Source organism: Barbus barbus (assembly GCF_936440315.1).
Source record: "Barbus barbus genome assembly, chromosome: 19".
Taxonomy (NCBI): domain Eukaryota; kingdom Metazoa; phylum Chordata; class Actinopteri; order Cypriniformes; family Cyprinidae; genus Barbus; species Barbus barbus.
Genome location: NC_136747.1, coordinates 26972779 through 26996015, shown reverse-complemented (window position 1 = coordinate 26996015; position 23237 = coordinate 26972779). Strand labels below are relative to the sequence as shown.

At 36.7% G+C, this 23237-nt stretch overlaps 1 protein-coding gene across 1 annotated transcript; it reads right to left on the bottom strand.

Annotated features, from left to right (window-relative positions):
- Nucleotides 1-20258: 20258 nt before the first annotated feature.
- On the bottom strand, nucleotides 20259-21332 carry LOC306885829 (G-protein coupled receptor 20; the record flags this gene model as incomplete). The annotated part of the gene is made up of 1 exon (XM_079442609.1): nucleotides 20259-21332. The coding sequence occupies one exon, from the start codon at nucleotides 21330-21332 to the stop codon at nucleotides 20259-20261; it is 1074 nt and encodes a 357-aa protein (XP_079298735.1).
- Between the last annotated feature and the right edge of the window lie 1905 nt (nucleotides 21333-23237).

Below are 23237 nucleotides of genomic sequence, written 5' to 3'. Positions count from 1 at the left end.
CAACATTCTAAAAACCCCTCAGAACACCCTAGCAACCAACAAGAGCATTCTAAAAACCCCTAAGAAGATCCTAGTGACCACATAATTACATAACGTTGTGCAACTACTCACACAATACATTCTTAATAAATGTGACTGGAGCCACTGTGCATGAATAAACATCTAAGCTAAATCATAAATAAAAAAGAAATGAAGTGATTGTGTGACTTTAATATGGCTCACTGAGGAGCACTTCAAACAGAGGTGAAAGCGCAGAGCTTTACAGCGTCTGTCCCGGACTGAAACTCCTCAGCGTTGAGAGGCTTTTACTAAATAAAGATCTTATGCAACAGTCGCTGCTGTGAAAGGAATAACACACTGCATTCATCTGCTCCACTGAATTCATTACAACACCAAACGGCTTCAAGAAATACAATTCTTATGAAGACAGAAGTAACGATCATTAAAAATGATGCATTAAAACACATCCTGGATGCTGATTGGTCAACATGGCATTCTTGTGTCGCTAAAACACACAGGCAATCATTCATAAAATAATAAACTTAATATACTGGCAACATAACAAAACCTCCCGTGCCTTATCACTTAAAGTGGATATTTGTTTGATGTTACAAAGCTTGCTTGTATCCTACTCATGTCGACAAATATAAGCAAACCATTCAGAAGTTGATTCCGCTAAAATATCGGTTTTTATGACCAGTGGCCAACGCTTTGGGGAAACCAGGCATTAACGGTTAAATGCTTAAAGTTTAAGTACATTATGAGGTGTACGAGTGTGATACAGACAGAGAGTTACATTTTAGATACAATATTGTCTGTTTCGCCAACAAAAAGCTCTTCAAGCAAAGCTGGATTTGAACATTTTTGCATCTCAGAAATTCGCTCCTGAATGAATGTTTTTGAGCGAATCATTTAAGTCAGTGATTCATTGATCCATTCATGAAGACAATCACTTGCTTTGTTTCTAAATGAATCTGCTGTTTTGAACGAATCGTTTGAGTGAATAATTCAATGAATCACTAATTAAGACAGGGACTTGCTGCCACCTACTGGCTGTTTTAGTGTCATTTATTTATCCATGACAGGCCTAAACCAGCCAAGCACACTCAGCAAAATATTGTTTAATTATCATTATGGAAAAAAAAATCCCCAAGATATCATTTTTTGTCAATATCACACACCCCTAGTATATAATTATGTGTATGTTCTTTGTTTTTGTCTCGTTCTGTCATTAATGAAAGGATGTTTCCAAAAATGATGGCATTCTGTTTGTGCAAAAGCAATAACAGTAGACAAGGACACATGAATTGAAATAATAAGTTAACATTTTTAGACACAAACAGGATGCCATTCACTTAAATATAAAGGTTCTTTATTGGCCTTGGTTCCATGAAGAACCTTTAACATCTATGTCATGTTTTCACGGTCCACAAAATGTACTTTATAGCGGAAAAAGATACTTTAATTTTTTCGAAATCGTCTTTAAACTAAGAAAAAAATAGTTTTTCAAAACACCCTAGCAACCACCAAGAACAACCTAGCAACTACTCAAAATTCAAAACAGTTTTTATCTTGCACTGCATTAAAAAAAAAATCTTTCTTTTAAAGAGTAAACCTGAAATCATCTTTTCTGGAATGAGTAAAGCAAACTATCTGACAGCAGGGCAGCAATCAGTATTTCAGTGGTCTGGATTCATGCAAACACCAGGTCTGTGCGGTCAGTGGTCAGACTGTGATGTAAAGCATTCACTGGCAGATGCAGCCTGAGGCACACTGGGAGTATCCAGCACTGCGGCCCATCCAATTACACTGCGTATCCCACACGGATCACGAGAGCCATTCACAAAGCCACCAGAGCCGCAGCACAGCTCTCACAAATCAGTTTGAATGCTCATTTTGGACAAGTTTAACTCTGAAAACAGATGGGTTCTGCCAGATAAGCACAGCTATGATTTGAACAAATAAATCATATCATCTTGTAGTCCAGCCAACTACTTCATTAAAAGGGTAACTTGCAGTTTAACTACTTTGGAGCTCGACAAACTCAAAGCTGCTGCACCATGAGTTTCACACTGATCATGTGACCAGATCAGATTACACAACACAGACGGAGACCTCACAGGTAAATTCTAAACAAAATTTTGCTGCTTTGGTAAAAGAAGAAAATTTTAAAATAATAATAATAATTATTATTATTATTATTATTATTATTATTATATTAATTTTTGTATTATTAGTTATTTTTAAGTAATAATATTAATATTTGATTGATTTATTATTTTATACATTCAATTTTTATTTGAGTTTAATTTTTAGTCAATTTGTTATGTACTTCTGTAAATTTTATTGCTTTTTAAAAAATTTAATAAAATATATATATATATATATATATATATATATATATATATAAAATTGTTTTTTTTTATTTTTATTTTTTATTTTTGTGGTCAGAATTGTTGGGTAAATATGATCAAAGAAGGCTGTGAAAATAAACCTGCATTATTAATTAAAAAAAATTGACAAAAATCGAACCTTTCATTGAACTAAAACAATTGAAAATGGGGGGAAATTTCATTATGAAAGAAATGTTTATCTCAAATACATGTTGGACACAATTATTGGAACCCCAAGAAATTATTATGAGTAAAATATCTCTGAAGTATATTCCCATTCATATTTACAGTTTTGAGCACACCAGGGTGATTATGAACATGAAATTATCCAGCCATGGCTTCCTGTTTCACAGAAATATAAATATAAGGGAAAACAAAGCCCAAATTCCCTTAATCATCCATCACAATGAGAAAAACCAAAGAATATATTTCTGATGTGCAGCAAAAGATAACTTAGTGAAGTGGCTTTAAGAAAAGAGCTAGAGCAGTGAAAATTCCCATTTCCACCATCAGGGCAATAATTAAGAAATTTCAATCAACTAAAGTGGTTACGAAACTGCCTGGAAGAGGACGTGTGTCTGTATCGTCCTAATGCACGGTGAGGAGGAGAGTTTGAGTGGCTAAAGACTCTTCAAGGATCACAGCTGGAGAATTGCAGAAAATAGTTGAGTCTTGGGGTCAGAAAACCTAAAAAAAATATCAAACAGCATCTACATCATGTTGTTCTGGAGAGTTTCAAGAAAAAAATTCTCCTAGCTCATCCAAGAACAAAATCCAGCATATTCAGTTATCAGACACGACTGGCACTTCAAATGGGACTGGCTTCTATGGTCAGATGAAACTAAAAAATGAGCTTTTTAGCAGCAAACACTCAAGATGGGTTTGGTGAACACAGGGATAAAAAGTACCCCATGTGTACAATGAAATATACTGCTGTATTTGTGATGTTGTGGGCCTATATTTCTGCTGGAGGTCCTGGTCATCTTGTTTAGACACATGGCATCATGGATTCTATCAAATACCAACAGATAAAAAAAAATCAACAAGTGACTGACTCTGTTAGAAATCTTATAATGGGCCATGTTTGGATCTTCCAACCGTATAATAATCAAAACACAAACCTCAAAAACAACACAAAAATGGGTCACTGAGCACAAAACCAAGCTTCTGCTGGCCATTCCAGTCCTCTGACCTGAACCCTGTAGAAAATGAGTGAGGTGAACTGAAGAGAAGAGGCACCGTCATGGAGCTGTGAATCTAAAGGGTCTGGAGTGATTCTGGATGAAGGAATGGTCTCTGATCTCTTGTCAGGTGTTCTCTAACCTCATCAGGCATTATAGGAGAACATTTAGAGCTGTTAAACTGGCAAATGGAGGTTTCCAAAAGTATTGAATAAAAGGATAGCGTTAACTCTTTCCCCGCCATTGACGAGTTTTTACGGCAATCCATGTTCTAGGTATATTACGGTAAGGAAAGCCCTAGCGCATGTCCTGAATGAGTTACGGGACTTCCGGGTCCGAATACTAGACGATTGGCATAAATGGAAGGATCAGAGAAAATGTAGATCTCATATATATATATATATATATATATATATATATATATATATATATATATATATATATATATATATATATATATATATATATATATATATATATATATATATATATATATATATATATATATATATATATATATATATATATATATATATATATATATGTAGATCATGTTTTGACCATTTTGACTCTGATCGGGACGAAGTAGTCAGTGAGACAGATGCCTTTACAGACACAGAAACATCTCTAGTGGTGTATGGACCGATAACCCGTCAATCTGAATGTATGTGTGTGTGTGCGTATGTAAAGTATGTATATGTATGCATGTAGCCTATATGTGTGTGTGTGTTTGTGTGTATAAACGTGTGTGTTTGTCTGTGTCTGTCTGTTCTGTTTATTGAATGCAATTTCAGTTATTCATATAATTATTTACAGGTGAAAGAATATGATATTTGAATGCATTTTGCTTGCTTTGTCCAAAATGTTGTATTTCTGATGAAACCTATGTGCATTCAAGTGGTGATAAAATATGAACACATGAAGATATAATAAAATAGTTTTTTTAATTAAAAGCAGAGGCTTGGTTCTTTATTTTGATATATAATATGTTCATATATTCATAGCAGAAAATATTCTGAGGGCTGTCAAATTTAGGTAAAAATCATCAAAAATGCTGGCGGTGGCTGGCAACTTTTTTTTTTTTTAAACGCTGGCGGGGAAAGAGTTAATTGTGGCCAATGTTTATTAGAGAAAAATATTTATTTTATAATTATATTTTCCACCATTTTAAATTATTATTCTCCAATGAAAGGTTAGATTTTTGTGATTTAAAAAAAAAAAAAAAGATCAAAAGGATTAACAATGCAGATTTATTTTCATAGCCTTATTTGATCATATTTACCAAGGGTACCAACCATTCTGACCCCGTGTGTGTGTATATATATATTTTAAAACCATTATTATATGTATTTACTTGCTATTTAATTATTATTTTCTTATTTGCCATTTCATATATGATTATTATATTTAAATGACAAGAAAATAATAATAATAAATACGCAAATAAATAAATAAATGCATGGCATGAAGAAGCACTACTTCACTTCAAGGATACAAAAATAGAAACAGACTTTTTCATGCGCACTTCTTGGATAACATGATATTAGTTTGAACACAGTCCAGCAGACAGAACAAGAGCAGCACAAAGCCAGCGTGACTCACCAAAAGCCCTTGAAAGCTTCATAAATATCCAGTTGGACTGCATATGAGAGCAGCTTTGTGTCTTCTGTCTGGACGCACAGCTGGCTGAGAACCTGCAGACAGCATCCAGACATGGGTTAGTAAAGCCCACTAACCAGCAGTCTGCAGTAAACCAGCCACACACACACACACACGCTTTGCATTGCTTGCCGCAAATGGTTAGTTAACATGTTGTCTCAACACATTCTCAATGACAGGAGTGAAAACTGTGCTTGACACACAAGTTGACAAAACTCAGCAAAAAAAAAAAAAAAAAAAAAAGTCTTGTCATCCTAGTTTGAATTGGCATATTCAAATAAACATATGCACAGGCAAGAACTTCTTTAAAGCAATAGCTTGTCATTATATTACACTTTTGTTGTGTTTTTGGCCTGTTATGAAGCATGCATCATGGGAGTATAAATGTCATTTTGTTGCATGGAAAACAGAGGCTCAGACATGCTGTCCAACACCTAATTATTATTATTATCATCATCATTTAAAAAATAAAAATGTGAATTTAAATAAAATCAAATAGAAATATTTGATCAAAAATTAAATGAAAATTAGGAATGTTGCCTTGGCAACTAACTGATAAAGCACTAAAATTGCTAACTGGAAATAAATTAAAACTGAATTTAAACCTAAATCGTAACATTAAAAATTGTCAAAAACACAAAGTGACTAAAGATTAAAGAATAAAAAAGAATAATATATATATATATATATATATATATATATATATATATATTCATTAATTTTGTTTACCTATAACAGTATATAATACTAAAATGACACTATACAGTATACAAATTAAAAAAAGACAAAAGCACATAAAATGTCTAAATATTAAAGTAATAAAGTGAAAATGTAAAGTCTAAAAATATTAGATAGATAGATAGATAGATAGATAGATAGATAGATAGATAGATAGATAGATAGATAGATAGATAGATAGATAGATAGATAGATAGAGTTCACAAGCATGTTATTTTAAAGTCATGGTATTTTAACATGGTACCATGTGAGAAACATGGTAATACTGTGGTGCTTTGGCTATTTTAACATGATGGTAAGGACTGCAATATCCCCTCCTGAAAGTCAGAGCAAAAGAGAGAGTTTGTGAAGCTCATAACGAGATTCAGTGACCCCAGTGAAAGTGAACGGGACACCAGGAAGCTCAGTTGTGTAACAGTCATCCATCAGCTCTCTGCCCACCAGCAGGTTCACATTTAGACATCACATACTCAACACTGATGTCAGGAAACCGCACAGCTGCAGCTATACAACTACAGTCATGCACATATGATCGATTACATACAACTTATGGATCATACACCAGCAACTGTCAACATCATCTGCACCAGGGACGTTAACCACTAACATTTAATACCCGTGACATACATTCAAAGCCTTAATGCAGCCTATAGCTGCTGATGGGAACTATTGCATCCGTGAACATTAATGAAGCGCGTAGACATAAATCAAAATACCGCAGTGATTACGTGACCAATCAGCTGCTAATATCGCACAGAGCTGCAGATGCGTGAAGAGTCGGATGTAAATGATGACACGCACAGAACATCAATCAAACGATCAAAGGAGCCGCCGCCGAGCAAAAGCAACATTGTAAACACACTCACCCTGACGTGCGCGTTCCTGTGTTTATTTCTCTCTGTCAGAGATGATGATGATGATGATGTTGTGCTGCTGCTGCTGCTGCTCTGATCGGGTTCTGCACTTCAGCCGCTCTTTTAATGCGCCTTTAAAGGCGAATTCTCTCTGACAGACGCGAGCCGCTTCCGTCGACGGATAAGGAGCTTCATTTACATATGAGGGCGGGGTTTAGAATTTAAAGGTAACCCCATCAGCCTCCACCTGACTGCTGAGGTCCCACAGACAGACAGACAAATAAGACTCAATGTGTAATTATGTACAAAACAAATAGTACGCTATGTATAGTATACAACAGGGTTGGATTGTAAAAATGTATACCGAAAAAGCAAATATTGCATTATGAGAATTGATAAAGTTAACTGAAATAAAGCTGAAATAAAAATAAACTTATATAGTACTATTTAAAAAAAAAAAAAAAAAAAACACACAAAAGCATGTAACAAAATTTCCAAATAAATAAGTTAATTAAATGGAAAAATAAATTTCAAATTTTATAACTAATTTTGTTAATTGAAATAAAGATGAAATAAAATATAAAAATGATTAAAACTTTAAATGTCGTCTTGGCTAACTGAAATTAGTTTAAGATAAAGCACTAAAATTACTAACTGGAAATAAAAACAAAAACTGAACTAAAATTCAAACTATGCAGAAGTATAAATATATAAATAAATAAATAAAAATGGCAAAAGCACATAAATTAAAATATAATCTACAATTAAAATGAAAACTGAAAATAGATAAAAATCATAACTAAATCGACATATTATTTTGAATATGTGAAATATTTGATAACAATATGCAAATGAACTAAAATTATAAACATATATTGCAAATATATTTATATAAACTAATAAAAATGAGAAAAGCACAGAAAACGTGACTAAAAATAAATATATAATACACACAAAATATAATAATCATTTATTTGCATTAATTTATATTTACATTTATTTATTTAAAAAATGTACATTATTCTACTCACTCACTACGCATCTCATACAGTGCAGAATAATAACTATGATCAATATATCGCCTTCAGTAAAGCTCTGGCCTGTGTGTGCCACCCCATCAGCTGTCAATCAAACACAGGATGTGATTATGATGTCTCAAAATGATCAATATCATTCCCACTTCACCAACATGTATGTGAGTGCATTTGTGTGTTTTATGTTAGTATGGCCTGCATATGTGTGTATTTTATTGTACAATATATATTCAGTCTTGACAATTTATTGATTAGTGAATATATCAGTCCTGTTAGAAATCAAAATGAACTTGATTTGAACTGATATTCAGCTCAGTGGTGAGGTTAAAGCGCATGTTTCAGTGTGAGTCAGTGCTGGGATACAGAGGGGAAGCTGACAGCACCATGTGGAAGTGTTGGGTATAATACATTCATAAGAATAACAAGCAGTGGGAAATCTCACAAAACACTTCCTGTTTGAGCGTATCGCTGGTTCAATCACGCCATCTCTGTTGAGAACAGCACGTCAAAGCCTGTCGCAGGCCATTCTGCTGCCTGTGACCTCTGACAGGAGATAACATATCCATCAACATATCAGTCCGCAAACAAAGCTCCTGTTTAAATGAACCGTCTCCTAGAGGTCTGGAAACGGGTTCTGATCACGACTGTGTGCGTTTCACACGCTGAAGTCAACAAGTAACTACTGAATAGCTTTACAGAGGTCGAACCCAGAGGAAAAAGACTTGAAGTTCTTATTGTAGTGTAAGTCAACCCTATTTGAATCATTATTCACTTATAACAACAGCAGTTTAAATACCTAAAGAGTTTACAAAAGAAAAGAAAAAAAAACTAATAAAAATGGCAAAAGCACACAACAAAGGGACTAAAAAATTTACCAAAATAAACAAAAAAATGTTTTTAAAATAGTATGCTAAAACATAAAAACTAAAAACTAAATCAAAACATTAATATTATATTACAAAATTTAAATTAAAAACTATTTTCTAATAATACACTAATAAAATATAAGTATAATATACTTTATCAAAAATCACAAATTATTTGGGAAAATATTATAGTGTCTGGGAATATGATTCCCATCACACCATTTTGTAATACATTATATTTCTGTTATTGTTATCAATATTTTAATGTTTTCAATGCGTATATATATATATATGATATATGATGCAATATATATATGAAATTGCGTTTATGCTCATCAGAGAGACAAGTTTATAACAAAAATATTTTTTTATGTGTACAATAGACATTCAATATTGACCCTGAAGTGGGTTTAAGTGTTTGCCTTATTTGAAAACTAAATAAAGATCAAAGGATATTTAAGAAAACATTTATATTTGCTCTTAATATATGCTTATTTCTTTCTGGAAGACAAATGTTTGACTTAGTTGATCTTGTTTAGTTTAGTCACTAGTTTAGTCTTCGCCCTGGGGGTCATTTGTTGTTTTTATTGTCGGAGTGTGAGGAATAAATCAAGCTGTTGTAATAAAGGCTCGAGGGAGATGTTGTTTCGGCCCTGGAGGGCTGATGGATGTCTGGAGGAAGACGGGTCATCCAGCAGCGCGACACAAACAGGCCCGCGTGTTCCGCTCCGCTCGCTGGAAGCCATTGTGTGGATAAACTCTGAGCGGTGGAGAGCAGTCGATCTGCTGCGGTGGGAGAGCGCGGGGCCCCCGCGTCCTGGCTGAGCTCCAGACCGCTATTGTTCGTCCGTGTGAAGTGTGTGATTATCTGGAGTCTCTGTTTCTCTTCCTTCACTTTCACACCCGGCGGAACCATTAAAGAGGCTCCACCAATCACGGCGCATTTGTATTCGCGGGCCGCGGCCCTCACTGGAGGCCCCTAAGAGCGTAAAATTACACAGAATTTGTTAGTTGTCTTGAAAGAAATGTATGTTAAGAAATATTTAAGGGGTGTTTACACGACACTGGAAAACTTTTTTCTGTGTTTTGGCTGTTCATTTACACGACAACAGATTTTCTGGGAGCCTGAAAACAGGTTTCAAAGGGTATTGCCCAAAACAAATTTCCCTTATGAGGAAGAAACAAACTGAAGATTGAGACTGAGTAAAGATTGATCATTTACATGACAACAATGTGCTAAAAACAGGTAACCTTTGCTCTTGCGGTTTTTGCGTACAGACGGCATTGTCGACACGATTGGATCCACAAAATTGACTAAAAAGTAGCATTACACTTGTAAACAAACACTATGCGAACACGTAATACGCATGCGCACAATATCACCGTTTTCACAAAATTCACGGTTTTGTAAAATTCTATTTTAAAAACTAGCATTTTGAAACGTGTTTTTAAAAGTTTGCATTTTCAGGCCCCCAAAGAACGACCAAAATGCATAAAAATGCATAAAAAGTTTTTCATTATTAACAGTGTTGTGTAAACCCCCTGAATTTGTTGATATTCTTGAAATAAATGTCTCTTTTAAGAGGGTGGTTACACAACACCATTTTCAACTAAAAATGAAAACTTTTTATGCATTTTGGCTGTTCGTTTAGGACTGTGCCGTACTGGGAGCCTGAAAAAAATCTCTGTGTAAACTACAAAAAAGTGAATTTGTGAAAATGGTGACATCATGCACATGCGTAATATGTGTTCGGTCTATAGGTCCCTAGTTTTTCATTTCAAACAGTGTGTTCAAAATCGTTTGATTAGGTAGGGCCTACACCATTTGAGTTTGAACTTACTTTGCAACCGTTCTATATAGTATGAATATGGATAGTATGAAATTCTTATGTACTACATCCGCCATATTGTCACTGTCATGTGACCTACCAGCATCAGTTGCCTTGCTTCACTGCCATTCATAAATCCCCTCCCATGGCCTTGTGGGACAGTAAAGAGTGCATCAGATATGCTCTTCAGAATCTCACCGAAAGTAGTAGATCATTCAGGTACTTTTTGCCTATACAGTTTTCCAAATACTACGAATTTGGACATGCAATAAATTCATGTTTGATTTTGGATAGAGTGAAAGTGACATCGCCAACTACTGGCCTGACATAGTGTTTTGTACATTTGCCTAAAAGAACATCAAATTCTCTATGATTGACTTTTTAATTAGTGGTTGATTGCTCTTTTGAAACAGTGTTAAGACAAAATACTTATTCTGTTCACATGGTCTGCTTTAACCGGGATAAGAGCCCTTCTGATTCAGTTCCAAGAAAAAACAAGAAGGAATCGTTTTGTCCCCTGAGCGTGTCTTTGCTTGAGTAAATCTGCGGCATTATTGTAACCTCATTAAAAAGGCTCAAAATGAGCTCAGGAGAACAAAACACACAATCGAAATAAAGGAAGGAAATAACATGTAAATAAACACGTTTCTAGGGTGATTATTGAATACTTCAACATTTACGTAACGCATTTTTTCCAAATGTTTGCAAGAAAATGTTAACTGTTTGATATGATACATTTTGTTTTGCAAGCAATTAAACAGCTTTTACACAATGCAGACATGCTTATTGTGTTGGGGTCATTTTGGCAATGCTCAAAATACTGATTAAATAATTTATTTCTTGTTGAAATTAGGTAACTGTTTAACATTTAGGTTCATGAATGTGCATGCAAAGTTGAATTTTGGAAAGGCTGTACAAATTTGGGGTTTGCCAAAAATCAACACTTTGAAAAACACTAAAAACAGAAAACCTTTACTGTAGCTAGTTGAAGACCAATAAGAACATAAGAAGTCTATTTACCCTCATAAGGGTTTGAGAAAAGCCAACATTATTTACACTAAGTACAAATAATATTAGATAATATTTTTACTTACATTTACATATTTACTTCTAAGTGTGCAAATAGTCACTACAATTAATTACGAATATCCAAAATATCATTATTTATTTAGGCTATTTTATTTGTTTGTGTCTGTATGAATTCTGCACATTAAAATATGGGTGAAATTGACCCCTAACACGATAGAAATAACACAATAAAATTTCTCACATATTTAATATTTTTAGTCTCTGACAGTTTTACGGAAGGAACAGAGGAAGCGTGCGGATCCACCTGCAGAGTTTTATTCATTAGCATGGTCAAAACAGGCGTGGGCAATGCAAAGCAAACAGACATAGATGTGGTAAGACAAGAGTAATCCTAGGGCAAGCGTTGGACTTCGATCGGCGAACAATATCCAACGGGGCAAGGCAAAGAGAGTTAATCCAGGTACACAGCTATAGTCCAGGCAGTCCAGAGTGACATGCAACAGTCTGTGTAGTGTGACAGTCAATGTAACAGAAGAGCGAACTTTGGTGGCAAGCAGATGGAAGTCCATGGACGGGATTCGTGACATAGCAAAATAATTTGAAACCTAAATAAATTGTATGTACAATTGTGCTATGGATGATAGAATGGAATAGAATGTAATAGAAGGAGATGCAGGGATGTACTGTGATGGAGGTGGTAACAAATAAATAAGATTATTGCACATTGTTATTGCATAATGGGAGGGGGGGGGGGGGCATTTAACTGTTCATAAGTTGGATTGCCTGGGGGAAAAAACTGTTCTTGTGCCTAGCTGTCCTGGTAATTGGGGCTCTGTGGCAAAAGTTCAAAAAGGGGATGACTTGGATGTGAGGTATCCAGAGTGATTTTCTAAGCCCTTTTCCTGTATACAGTTCTTGAAAGGTGGGCAGGGGGGCACCGATAATCTATTCAGCAGTCCGAACCTTTCTCTGTAGTCTTCTGATCCCTGATTTTGTAGCTGAGCCAAACCAGACAGTTATTGAAGTGCACAGGACAGACTCAGTGATGCCTGAGTAGAACTATTTCAGCAGCTCCTGTGGCAGGTTAAACTTCCTGAGCTGGCGAAGGAAGTACAACCTTTGTTGGGCTTTTTTTTTTACAATGGAGTTGATGTGACTGTTCCAATTCAGGTCCTGAGAGATGATGGATCCCAGGAACTTGAATGTCTCCACTGCAGTCACAGTGCTGTCTATGATGGTGAGTGGGGAGAGTGCAGGGGGGTTTCTCCTGTGTTTGATTTGAAACGGCACTGAGCAGAATGATCAGTGTATGACATCAAACTACAGCGAGAGCGATTCGAAAGCATAATAATGCATCTGCTCTCTTATTGCTCTCGCGATACTTTGATGTCATACACTGATCATTCTGCGCAGCGCAGCTTCAAGTCGAACACACCTAATATAATCCAGGAGGGCGGTGGAGCGGAGGTGGAACAGGGGGAGAGACGGAGGGCCAGGTCCACATGGAAGTGAAGAGACTGGGAACTGAGGCAAAGCCGGCAGAGCAGGGCACCTAGGCGGAACCGGCGAAGCAGGAAGCCAGGGCAGAGCAGAGAACCACGATGATGCCGGCGAAGCAGGAAGACAGGGCGGTACTGATGGAGCAGACAAAGCAGAAGACCACCAGCGCTGGACAGAAGACCACCAGAGCAGGACAGACCACCTAACCCAGGAGGAACGGAAGACCATGGCAGGGACTGAGACCTAGGGAACACTGATACACGAGACAGACAGAGCATTTATGGTCCCAAGGACCAATGAAGGCAACATAGTGGGTCTTCTTGGTTATGACAGATTGGGCTGACAGTTCATAATTATTGGCATAAATAGGAGCGGGATTGGCAGACAGTTCATACATTAACTCACAAACAAAAAATGACAAGGCAGATAGTTCACAATGAGACACATTTGAGAAAACTGGGCAGGTAGCATTTCAGCATTAGCCTCAGTGACTAGACCTGGTGAAGCAGACAGTTCAAACTCAGATACACTTGGAAGAACTGAACAGACAGATAACTCATAATTCGAATCACTGAGTGAAACTGGTAGAAACAGGGTTACCGGGGCAAAGGTGAAATGCATCTCTAATTTCTGAGCTCATGACAGACAGGATCGAGCGTTCAGAGGAGGGTTCCCTGGATGTGACAGACAGTTCAGGCTCTGAGACATTTGGGGAAATTGGACAGACTGACGGTTCTTAACTCAATTCACAGACTGAATCCGGCAGCACAGACACTTTGAAACCAGACACACTTGGCAAGAATAAACATACAGATGATTCACCATCAGGCTCATTGACTGAAACTCAACTGGTAGAAATTTCATGAACAAAATCTGAAACTGGAAAGGCTAGCAGTTCACACTCAGGGTCATTGGCGGAAACTAGACAGACAGGAACATCATCATGAGACATATTGACACACAATTCAGAATCACGTGCATTGACTGGAACTGGACTGCCTAGACAGACGGTTTAAAAGTAGATTCACTGACTGAGATTGGCAAGACGGATGATTCTACAGACATATTTGTGGAGACAAAACAGATAGAGAGTTCATATTTAGATTCATTGACTGGGACTGGCAATACAGGGAGTTCACAAACAGCCTCCTCGGCTGTGACAGATAAGGCTGAGAGTCTAAAGGCAGCTTCTTCAGCTGGGTCGGAACAAGACAAAAGTTCATGATTGGCCCCTATGGCCAGGTCAGGACAGGGAAAGACTTCACAGGTGGCCTCCTTGGCCTATGTACACATGAAGGCTTGATGAGTTATTTACAGATAAGTACTGGGGTGTGTTATGTGTTGTTCAGGTGGGATATGGCCTGGTGGAAAAAAGACTCAGCATCAGTCCAGGCAGGGATATATTCCATATTCCATATATAATAGTCCAGGCAGGAGCGAACAGAGTCCGAAAGAGCAAGGCAAAGGGTAAATCCAGGATACAGGCTAGAATCAAAACACGGGAAACAACGGGCAAGGCATGACTATGACAACTAAGACAGGCTCTGTAAAGCTATCACAGTGATAGAGGCTGAACAATACTTGATGATCTGAAAGAGGAAGTCCAAGGATTATAAAGCGTATCTGATTGGATTCTGATTGTGTGTGTAATCAGTGCAATGGATGTTAAACAATAAATAGAATCTTTAGTGTTTTTCATAGTGTCAGTTTTTGTCAAATTGCATTGGAACCAATGTGGGGTCAAACTGACCCCCAAAAACAAAAGTTGTACCCAGTTTTCAGCACAACATGAGTGTGATGCATTACTGTGGCAGTTGCAAAAGGGAAGATTTTTTGTGACTAAAGATTAAAAATGTTGTTTTCTCATTAATAGCTACTGTAGAGCGAATGAGTTGCACAAGCATACCAAAGATTTGGAAGATGAACTCACCTGAACGTTTTGGACACAGTGAAAGAGTTGTTTTTCTGATGCATTACTGTGTCAGTAACAAACCTCAAATTAAATTAAATCAGATGCGTTGCTCTACTGTGACAGCAGTTGATCTGAACGAGAAAACAGACAGTAGAAGACGGAAGAAAATGACAAACATTGGCATAAATTGTTTTAAAACAAGCATTGGTTTGGTTTGCCGTGGTGGTTGATGGTCTGTTTCCATCACAGTGGATTTGAGTGGGGATGGCGGGATTATTTTTGATGTGTCAGAATGTCTTTCAATAAACTATTAAACTGCATAAAACAGAAATATTTTTTTTGGCACCTTGACATTTCTTCACATCAGCATTTCCACTGACTTTGACAGATGCACTTTGGATTAAGTGAGTTTTTGCACAGTTTGCCAGCAAATTAGTGTTGAACATTTTATAAACTGTGACGGATGAAAGAGAGCTTGTGTTTGCTCAAGGTTTTTGCAATAAAAGGTTCTCTTTTATGGAATAACAAGACAAATGACATATATGACTATCCACATAATTGCTGTAAACAGACAGAATATGATTTATGAAGCATTCAGCATGTGCAAAACATTTAATGAAGGGAGAAAAACTTACCAGATACTGAATCCGCATGAGTCAGGCCCATAGGTCAGACGTTTTGTAACAGAAAACGTGTTTTCTAATAAGTCTACAAAAGATGATTTCATATCTGAAAGTACGGAGAAACAATAAAGGTAAATTTTGCATGCACAAATTCACGTTTTTAGAAAGTGTGAGTGGAGCCTGTGCAAAGGAACGCATATTAACCTGTGAAAACAATTGTGTTAGAGGTCATAACAGTTTAAACAGTACTATATACTAGCACACTTTAAATGACTCACCTGTGACACAGTGACACACAAAATACTTCAAGAATTTATGAGCAAAACAAAAAAGTCTGAAAACTTTCAACCTGCAAGAAGGATTCATCAGTTCACGTACATTAAATAATAAACATTTTGCTAATGGTTTACTACAAGGTCCCATTAGTCCAACTAGCAACCCGTCTGTTACTGTATTCTTTCATCTTTATTAATGATAGTAAAAAATAAACTGTTCATTGTTAATCCATGGCCCATTAAATAATAAATGTATTAATAATAAATGAATTTATATTCAGTAATAAATTAATATAAATTAGATTTAAAAATGGGCTTTAAAATAAAAATAAACTTAAAAAATAAAAATGAACTTAAAGGTCAATGATACATTAGTAAATGTTGAAATTAACAATAACTATTAAGTATTTTTAATTGTTAAATAATGTAGTTTTAACAAATGGAGGCTTATTATAAAGTGTTACCAATATCTCAAAGTTGTAAACTATGTCTGAAAAGCATGTTTGAAAACTAAAAGTTGTAAAAAGTATGTATCTGTTTACTTAATATGACTTCTACATGATCTAATATATATATATATATATATACAGTCAAACCCAAATTTATTCAGACACCTTCATCATTTCTCGCATTATCAGTTTATTTGCTTCAGTTTAGCAATAAAATATGACAAAAACTCAGAATTAAACTGTGTCAGAAAAAAATCATCATGACAATATCAACTAACTTTGATAGAAAGGTATGTAACGGATTACAATCAACCAAATATTATTCAGCTGTTAAATTTAAGTACACAATTAGATAATACCAATTTAGGTCAAGCAATGCTTAATTTTGTTCAGTCTGTGGTGTAAAAAGGTGCATTAGCCAAAAAAAAAACAAAAAAAAACACATGGCACTTGAGCAAATCATGGTGAGGACAAAGTGTCTGAATAATTTTTGGTCCCAGATTTGTATCAGTTTTACTGCATAAAGATTTTTTAAGCATGATATGTCACAGTTAACTTTATTTTGCTATCCTCACTTACATTAATGAACTATAGGCCCGGTTTCACAGACAGGGCTTAGACTAAACCAGGATTAGGCCATTGTTCAATTAGGACATTTAAGTAATTTTTATAAGCATACCTTAGAAAAAAACATTACTAGTGTGCATCTTGAGACAAAAAAAAGGCACTGATATATTTTAAGATCAGTCAGTGCAAGTTTCTTTCAGTTGAAACAGCTCAGAATTACATTTTAGTCTAGGACTAGGCTTAAGCCTTGTTTGTGAAACCGGGGGATAGTGTCCTGCACCCACTATTAAAAAAAAATATCAAAAATTATATCTGGTGTCTGAATAATTGTTTTTAGTTTGACTGCATATAAGTTTAGTTTTTAGTTTGACTGCTTTGATATAGTTTTCCAGTGAGTTTATTTGAGATGGAATCACATATTCCTCCCTCCTTATGAGGCCTACACACCCTCAGTATTCAGCATAAGCTATAATTCATCATCTACACTGGAGATCACAGTGTAAACAGTCCCCTTAAATGTTTTTATTAAAACTTTGCACTCAGACCTGATGTCCATGTTGTTCAGAGATGAAAACCGCTGATGTGATTTCCTCATTTCTGCCGTGGAGCTGCTGAGGTGAGCTTTAGCAGGACTCTGAGTCTGAGCTAAACTACTGATCCACGGAGGAAGACCCGCCTGTGCTGAGTCTCCTGACCGGCCTGAGGGGTGCGAAACAGCCTCTGACCAGCACTAAACACCCAACTCATGTGAGAGAGGAGGAATGGGTCAGGATCTGAAGCGTGGGAATGAACAGAAATATCAGCTGTGTGAGGAAAATCACTCTTATTTCATCTCCACTTCAATCCTGATTCATAAAACAGAGTCGACTGATTTAATGCTCTCATTAGCACAGTGTTATGAGGTAAGAAATACACTTGAGAAACTATATATATATTAACGGGTTCAACTTTAAAAACAAACAATAAATAAGTCGAGTTTAAAAACAAGACATTGACAGATAACTAGGATGCTAATTATTGTGTTTATTAGTGATGTTCGTACATTATTTGACACAAGTATTTACATTATTTAGAAAGCCAACTTTATAGCCTTGGTCCACAAATCATTTGTACATTATTTACATTTTGAAGGAAATTATGCCCTCTTGTGATAAATGTAATGTCTCACAGTCAAACAGATGTTTACTTTTTAAGAACTGAAACAAATGTTAATTAACAATACAAAATTTCATATATTTTTTGTTAAAAAAAAAAAAAAAAAGACATAAAAAAAAAAACTGAGACATGAATACATTATAAAATGTGTTATATATTGTAAAAATAATTTGTCAATGTATATAATTTAAAAATATTTATATATTTAAAATTCTTGCACTCTTTTTTATCACTTTATTTCCAATAGTTTCTACAATTTAAAATAATAGTCATCAATACTATGACTTAACAGTGGAATTATAAAGAATTATAGCTATAAAACAGTCTCAGAAATCGGTTATTTTCCTGAAACAAAAACATATATATATATATATGAGTAAACGATTTCTGCAGAGATTCTGTTCTGGACAGACATCCACAAGTGGTTTAAACAGATCATAAAAAGAGGTTTATCTTCAGTTGTAAAGATGTTTATGTGTAAAGTGGTTTCCAGCGTGTGCAGATCTCTGTAAGTGTGTCAGGGGCTCAGCGTGGTCTTCACACATAAACAAATGAGCCAACACCTTCATTAAATCACATGTGGAGCAAAATAAACCTCTCCGTGTACGGTATGAGAGCCCATCATACAACAAACAACTGCTATTAAAATGGTATGTAGACTAGCGGCTCGGCCCACGTCACTTCCACGTATGCATTACTGTCTGATGACACACATTATATTCGTTAAGAGCAGGGAAAATATGTCAGAGGATCATGCTCAGATATGTTTCTTTCATACTCAGAAGAGATCTCAATTAATATTTGTCTTAATATATGACAAACAAGTCATTAGTTGGAATACAGTGATAATATAATAGTATACAAATGTGGATAGCAAAGTTTTTGTAAAATCTGATCTCTTTGGACACTTTAGAACAGTGTATAAATTCCATGACCTATTTACCTAAATAAGCCTCTGATGTCCCCAGAGTGTGTATGTGAAGTTTTAGCTCAAAATACCAGACATATAATTTTTTATAGCTGGTCAAAATTGCCACTTTTAGGGTGTGAGCTCTGTATTTGAGTGTGTTGCTTTAATGCTCCCGCATTAGTAGTGCTAGCCGTTGTAAATAAACATTCCACAATTAGTACAAGCCTGTTATCTTTACAGAAAACGTACTCCGTTTCAAAGTCAGTCATCTGATTGTACTGTGCATAATAAATTTGCATTTATGAATTGCACAGAGAGCACATTGCGATAAAAATAACAACATAGCTGGTCTCATGGTGCATGGTATGCTATCAGAAACTTTATAAGTCCCACTCGTGGTTATGAGCTCAACAAACTCAAGTGATCGACTCACATTGCTTTCATATGCAACTTTTAACTACCACATTCCTATTCACGATCATTCATAGGCAGCACCAGTGAAAACAGACAGAGACAATGGTAGCTTTAGCATCATTAGCATTATAGAATGCCAAGAAGCTCTTTCAGAAGGGCAATTTGAAAACAAACGCGTGATACTTACTTTGTTTGGAGCTGACGTTCGCACACAAATTGTTGGTATTGATTTCTACATGTATTGGGGATTTTTACCAATTTATTTCAGGGACATTTCCTCAGACAATGAAACTTAACTACAGTGTCCTCAGTGGCTCAGATGGAGGGAGTCTATGGAGACTCATATGTTTGTTAGTGCATCCCAAAACACAACACTTACAATGCCTCTTTGGCGCTGACATTGTATATCTCCAGCAGCTACAGTAATCAGTAACGTTAATGGCAGAGGCGGACCGCAGCTTCTCACTCAGGGCTGTGTCTATGCTTATAGGGCAGTGTCACTAATTGGCGGGACTTTTTCCCCTTGGTGACGTGAACAGAGGGAGAATCTGAAACAGCTCGGTCTGAGAGACTGTTTATGATTTTTTTTAGATTATAAATAAATGAGTGGGTGAATTTTTAACATTATAGGCTGGTAGTTTTCACACACTGCAGCCACACAACTGTGTTCAAACACCTTATAAAAGTGATTTTTGCGTAATAGGTCCCCTTTAAATAATTTGAACGTGTTAAACTGAAAAAATTAATCGCCTGCGTTAACGTCCTAATTTTGACAGCACTAATATATATATATGTATATTTAAGAGTGTGTGTACTTGTTTCTTTGACATTTCTCATTGCTAAAGATTTCCATGTTTTTAGTGTTGTATTTCAGGCAGGAATGTCTCTGGTTGGCAGTATGTAGGGTGTGAGAGTGAGTGTTGCGACGTTGTATGCGATGGCTGTTGGTGTTCCTGAAGCTTTGCTGTGCCGGTTTCCCTTGATGGCCATCGGATGCTCTCTGAATCTCTTCTGTTCTCTCCGCAATGTAGAGCGGAAACTATCGGGCACGAAGCAGTAAACCACAGGATCCAGGCAGCTGTTCAGACTGCTGAGCGTGATGGTCACGTGATACGCCACAACATGCTGCTCTCTGCTGCCCCCTAGCTGGAAATACACCATGGCCTCGCGCACATGGTACGGCGTGAAGCACACAGTGAACACCAGCAGCACGGCGACGAGCAGCCGGACGGCGCGGGCACGCCGACCCAGACTCTGCGGCATGAGCCGGCCGTCTGCAAGCGCGCAGGCCACGCGGACCGTAAACGTCGCGATCACTAGCAGCGGCAGGACGAACTCCAAAACGGTGATCGCAAAAAGCACAGCGACGTGACAGCAAGACGCTTCGTTAAACTCCAGCGCAGACGTCTGAAGGGAGTACGTGACCACAACGGCGAACAGCCAGATGCAAATGCTCACACTTTTCGCAACCGCCGGGCTCCGCCAACGGCTTCCCGCTGAACGCACCACCGCCATATAGCGATCCACACAGATGCTGGTGAGAAACAAAATGCTGCAGTACATGTTGACGAAGTAGCTAAACGTATGCACATAGAAACATGCCACGCAGTCGCCGCCGCTGTGGTAGAGCGCGATGCGAGCCGGGAGCGACAGTGCCACCAGCAGGTCGGCCACCGCCAGGTTTATGGTGTAAATGGCCGGCGTGCTCCGAGAGCGGCTGCGCTGGCAGAACACGTACAGGGCCAGGCTGTTCAGGACCACGCCAACCACAAACATGAGCGAGTTCACCACCATCAGCGCGATCCACAGCACCGAGAACTCCTGGTACAGCGACTCGTCCAGGTGCGCCAGCCTCTTCAGGTACGGCACCCCCAGCGGATGGAGGCTGGTGTTGATGGGAGACTCAGATGTGATGTTTGAATGTCCTTCGAGGAAGATCTCCATGACTAGAACATAGAAAATAGATTTATAATAAAAGAGAATTATATAATAATATAAACAAGTCTTCAATCTTCAATCTCTTCAATCAGCGGCTCTAAACCCAGAAGCGCATATACTTACTCGCCAGCAACCCGCCAAAATAAAAGCTCGCTGATTTTACGTTTGAAAATGATGAAATTCAAATAATTATAATAAACATTATTAGCATTTTATTTTTAAGTTTACTATAAAATAATTTTATTTGAATGTAATATTCCCTTTTTATTTTAAAATAAAATAGTATTATCACACTTGATTATTTAATTTATTATTATTATTAAAAAAAAACTAAATAAAGTGCAATAATATTATTATCGATTAATCATTTCATTTGACAGCACAATAATTAACATAATAATTATACACTTAAATACAATAATTACAAATTATTTAAAATACACATAATTTGGTTAAATTAATAAACAACTATATTTCTAACTATAATAACATAATAACAAATACATACATGTATATATACAGTGGTGTGAAAAAGTGTTGGCCCCCTTCCTGATTTTTTTATTTTTTTGCATGTTTGTCACACTTTAATGTTTCAGATCATCAAACAAATTTAAATATTAATCAAAGATAACACAAGTAAACACAACATGCAGTTTTTAAATGAAGTTTTTTCTTATGAAGGGAAAACAAAATCCAAACCCACATGGCCCTGTGTGAAAAAGTGCTTGCCCCCTAAACCTAATAACTGGTTGGGCCACCCTTAGCAGCAACAACTGCAATCAAGCATTTGTGATAACTTGCAATGAGTCTGTTACAGCTCTGTGGAGGAATTTTGGCCCACTCATCTTAGCAGAATTGTTGTAATTCAGCCACATTGGAGGGTTTGAGCATGAACCGCCTTTTTAAGGTCATGCCACAGCATCTCAATAGGATTCAGGTCAGGACTTTGACTAGGCCACTCCAAAGTCTTCATTTTGTTTCTCTTCAGCCATTCAGAGGTGGATTTGCTGGTGTGTTTTGAATCATTGTCCTGCTGCAGAACCCAAGTTCGCTTCAGCTTGAGGTCACGAACAGATGGCCGGACATTGTCCTTCAGGATTTTTTGGTAGACAGCTGAATTCATGGTTCATTTATCACAGCAAGTCTTCCAGGTCCTGAAGAAGCAAAACAGCCCCAGACCATCACACTACCACCACCATATTTTACTGTTGGTATGATGTTCTTTTTCTGAAATGCTGTTACTTTTACGCCAGATGTAATGGGACACACACCTTCCAAAAAGTTCAACTTTTGTCTCGTCAGTCCACAGAGTATTTTCCCAAAAGTCTTGGGGATCATCAAGATGTTTTCTGGCAAAACTGAGACGAGCCTTTATATTCTTTTTGCTCAGCAGCGGTTTTCGTCTTGGAACTCTGCCATGCAGGCCATTTTTGCCCAGTCTCTTTCTTATGGTGGCGTCATGAACACTGACCTTAACTGAGGCAAGTGAGGCCTGCAGTTCTTTAGATGTTGTTGTGGGGTAATTTATTGTAAAATTGGTAAAATATTGGCACTTTGGGCCCAATTTGGACATTTTCACTTAGGGGTGTACTCACTTTTGTGGCCAGTGGTTTAGACATTAATGGCTGTGTGTTGAGTTATTTTGAGGGGACAGCAAATTTACACTGTTATACAAGCTGTACACTCACTACTTTACATTGTAGCAAAGTATCATTTCTTCAGTGTTGTCACATGAAAATATATAATAAAATATTTACAAAAATGTGAGGGGTGTACTCACTTCTGTGAGATACTGTATATATAACTGAGAATTTTTCCAATTTATTTCAAATAAGTTATTCTCTACCTATTTGAAATTACTTATATAATTAAACAGTTAAAGTCAACATGAATCCAGTTTGCAAACATTTG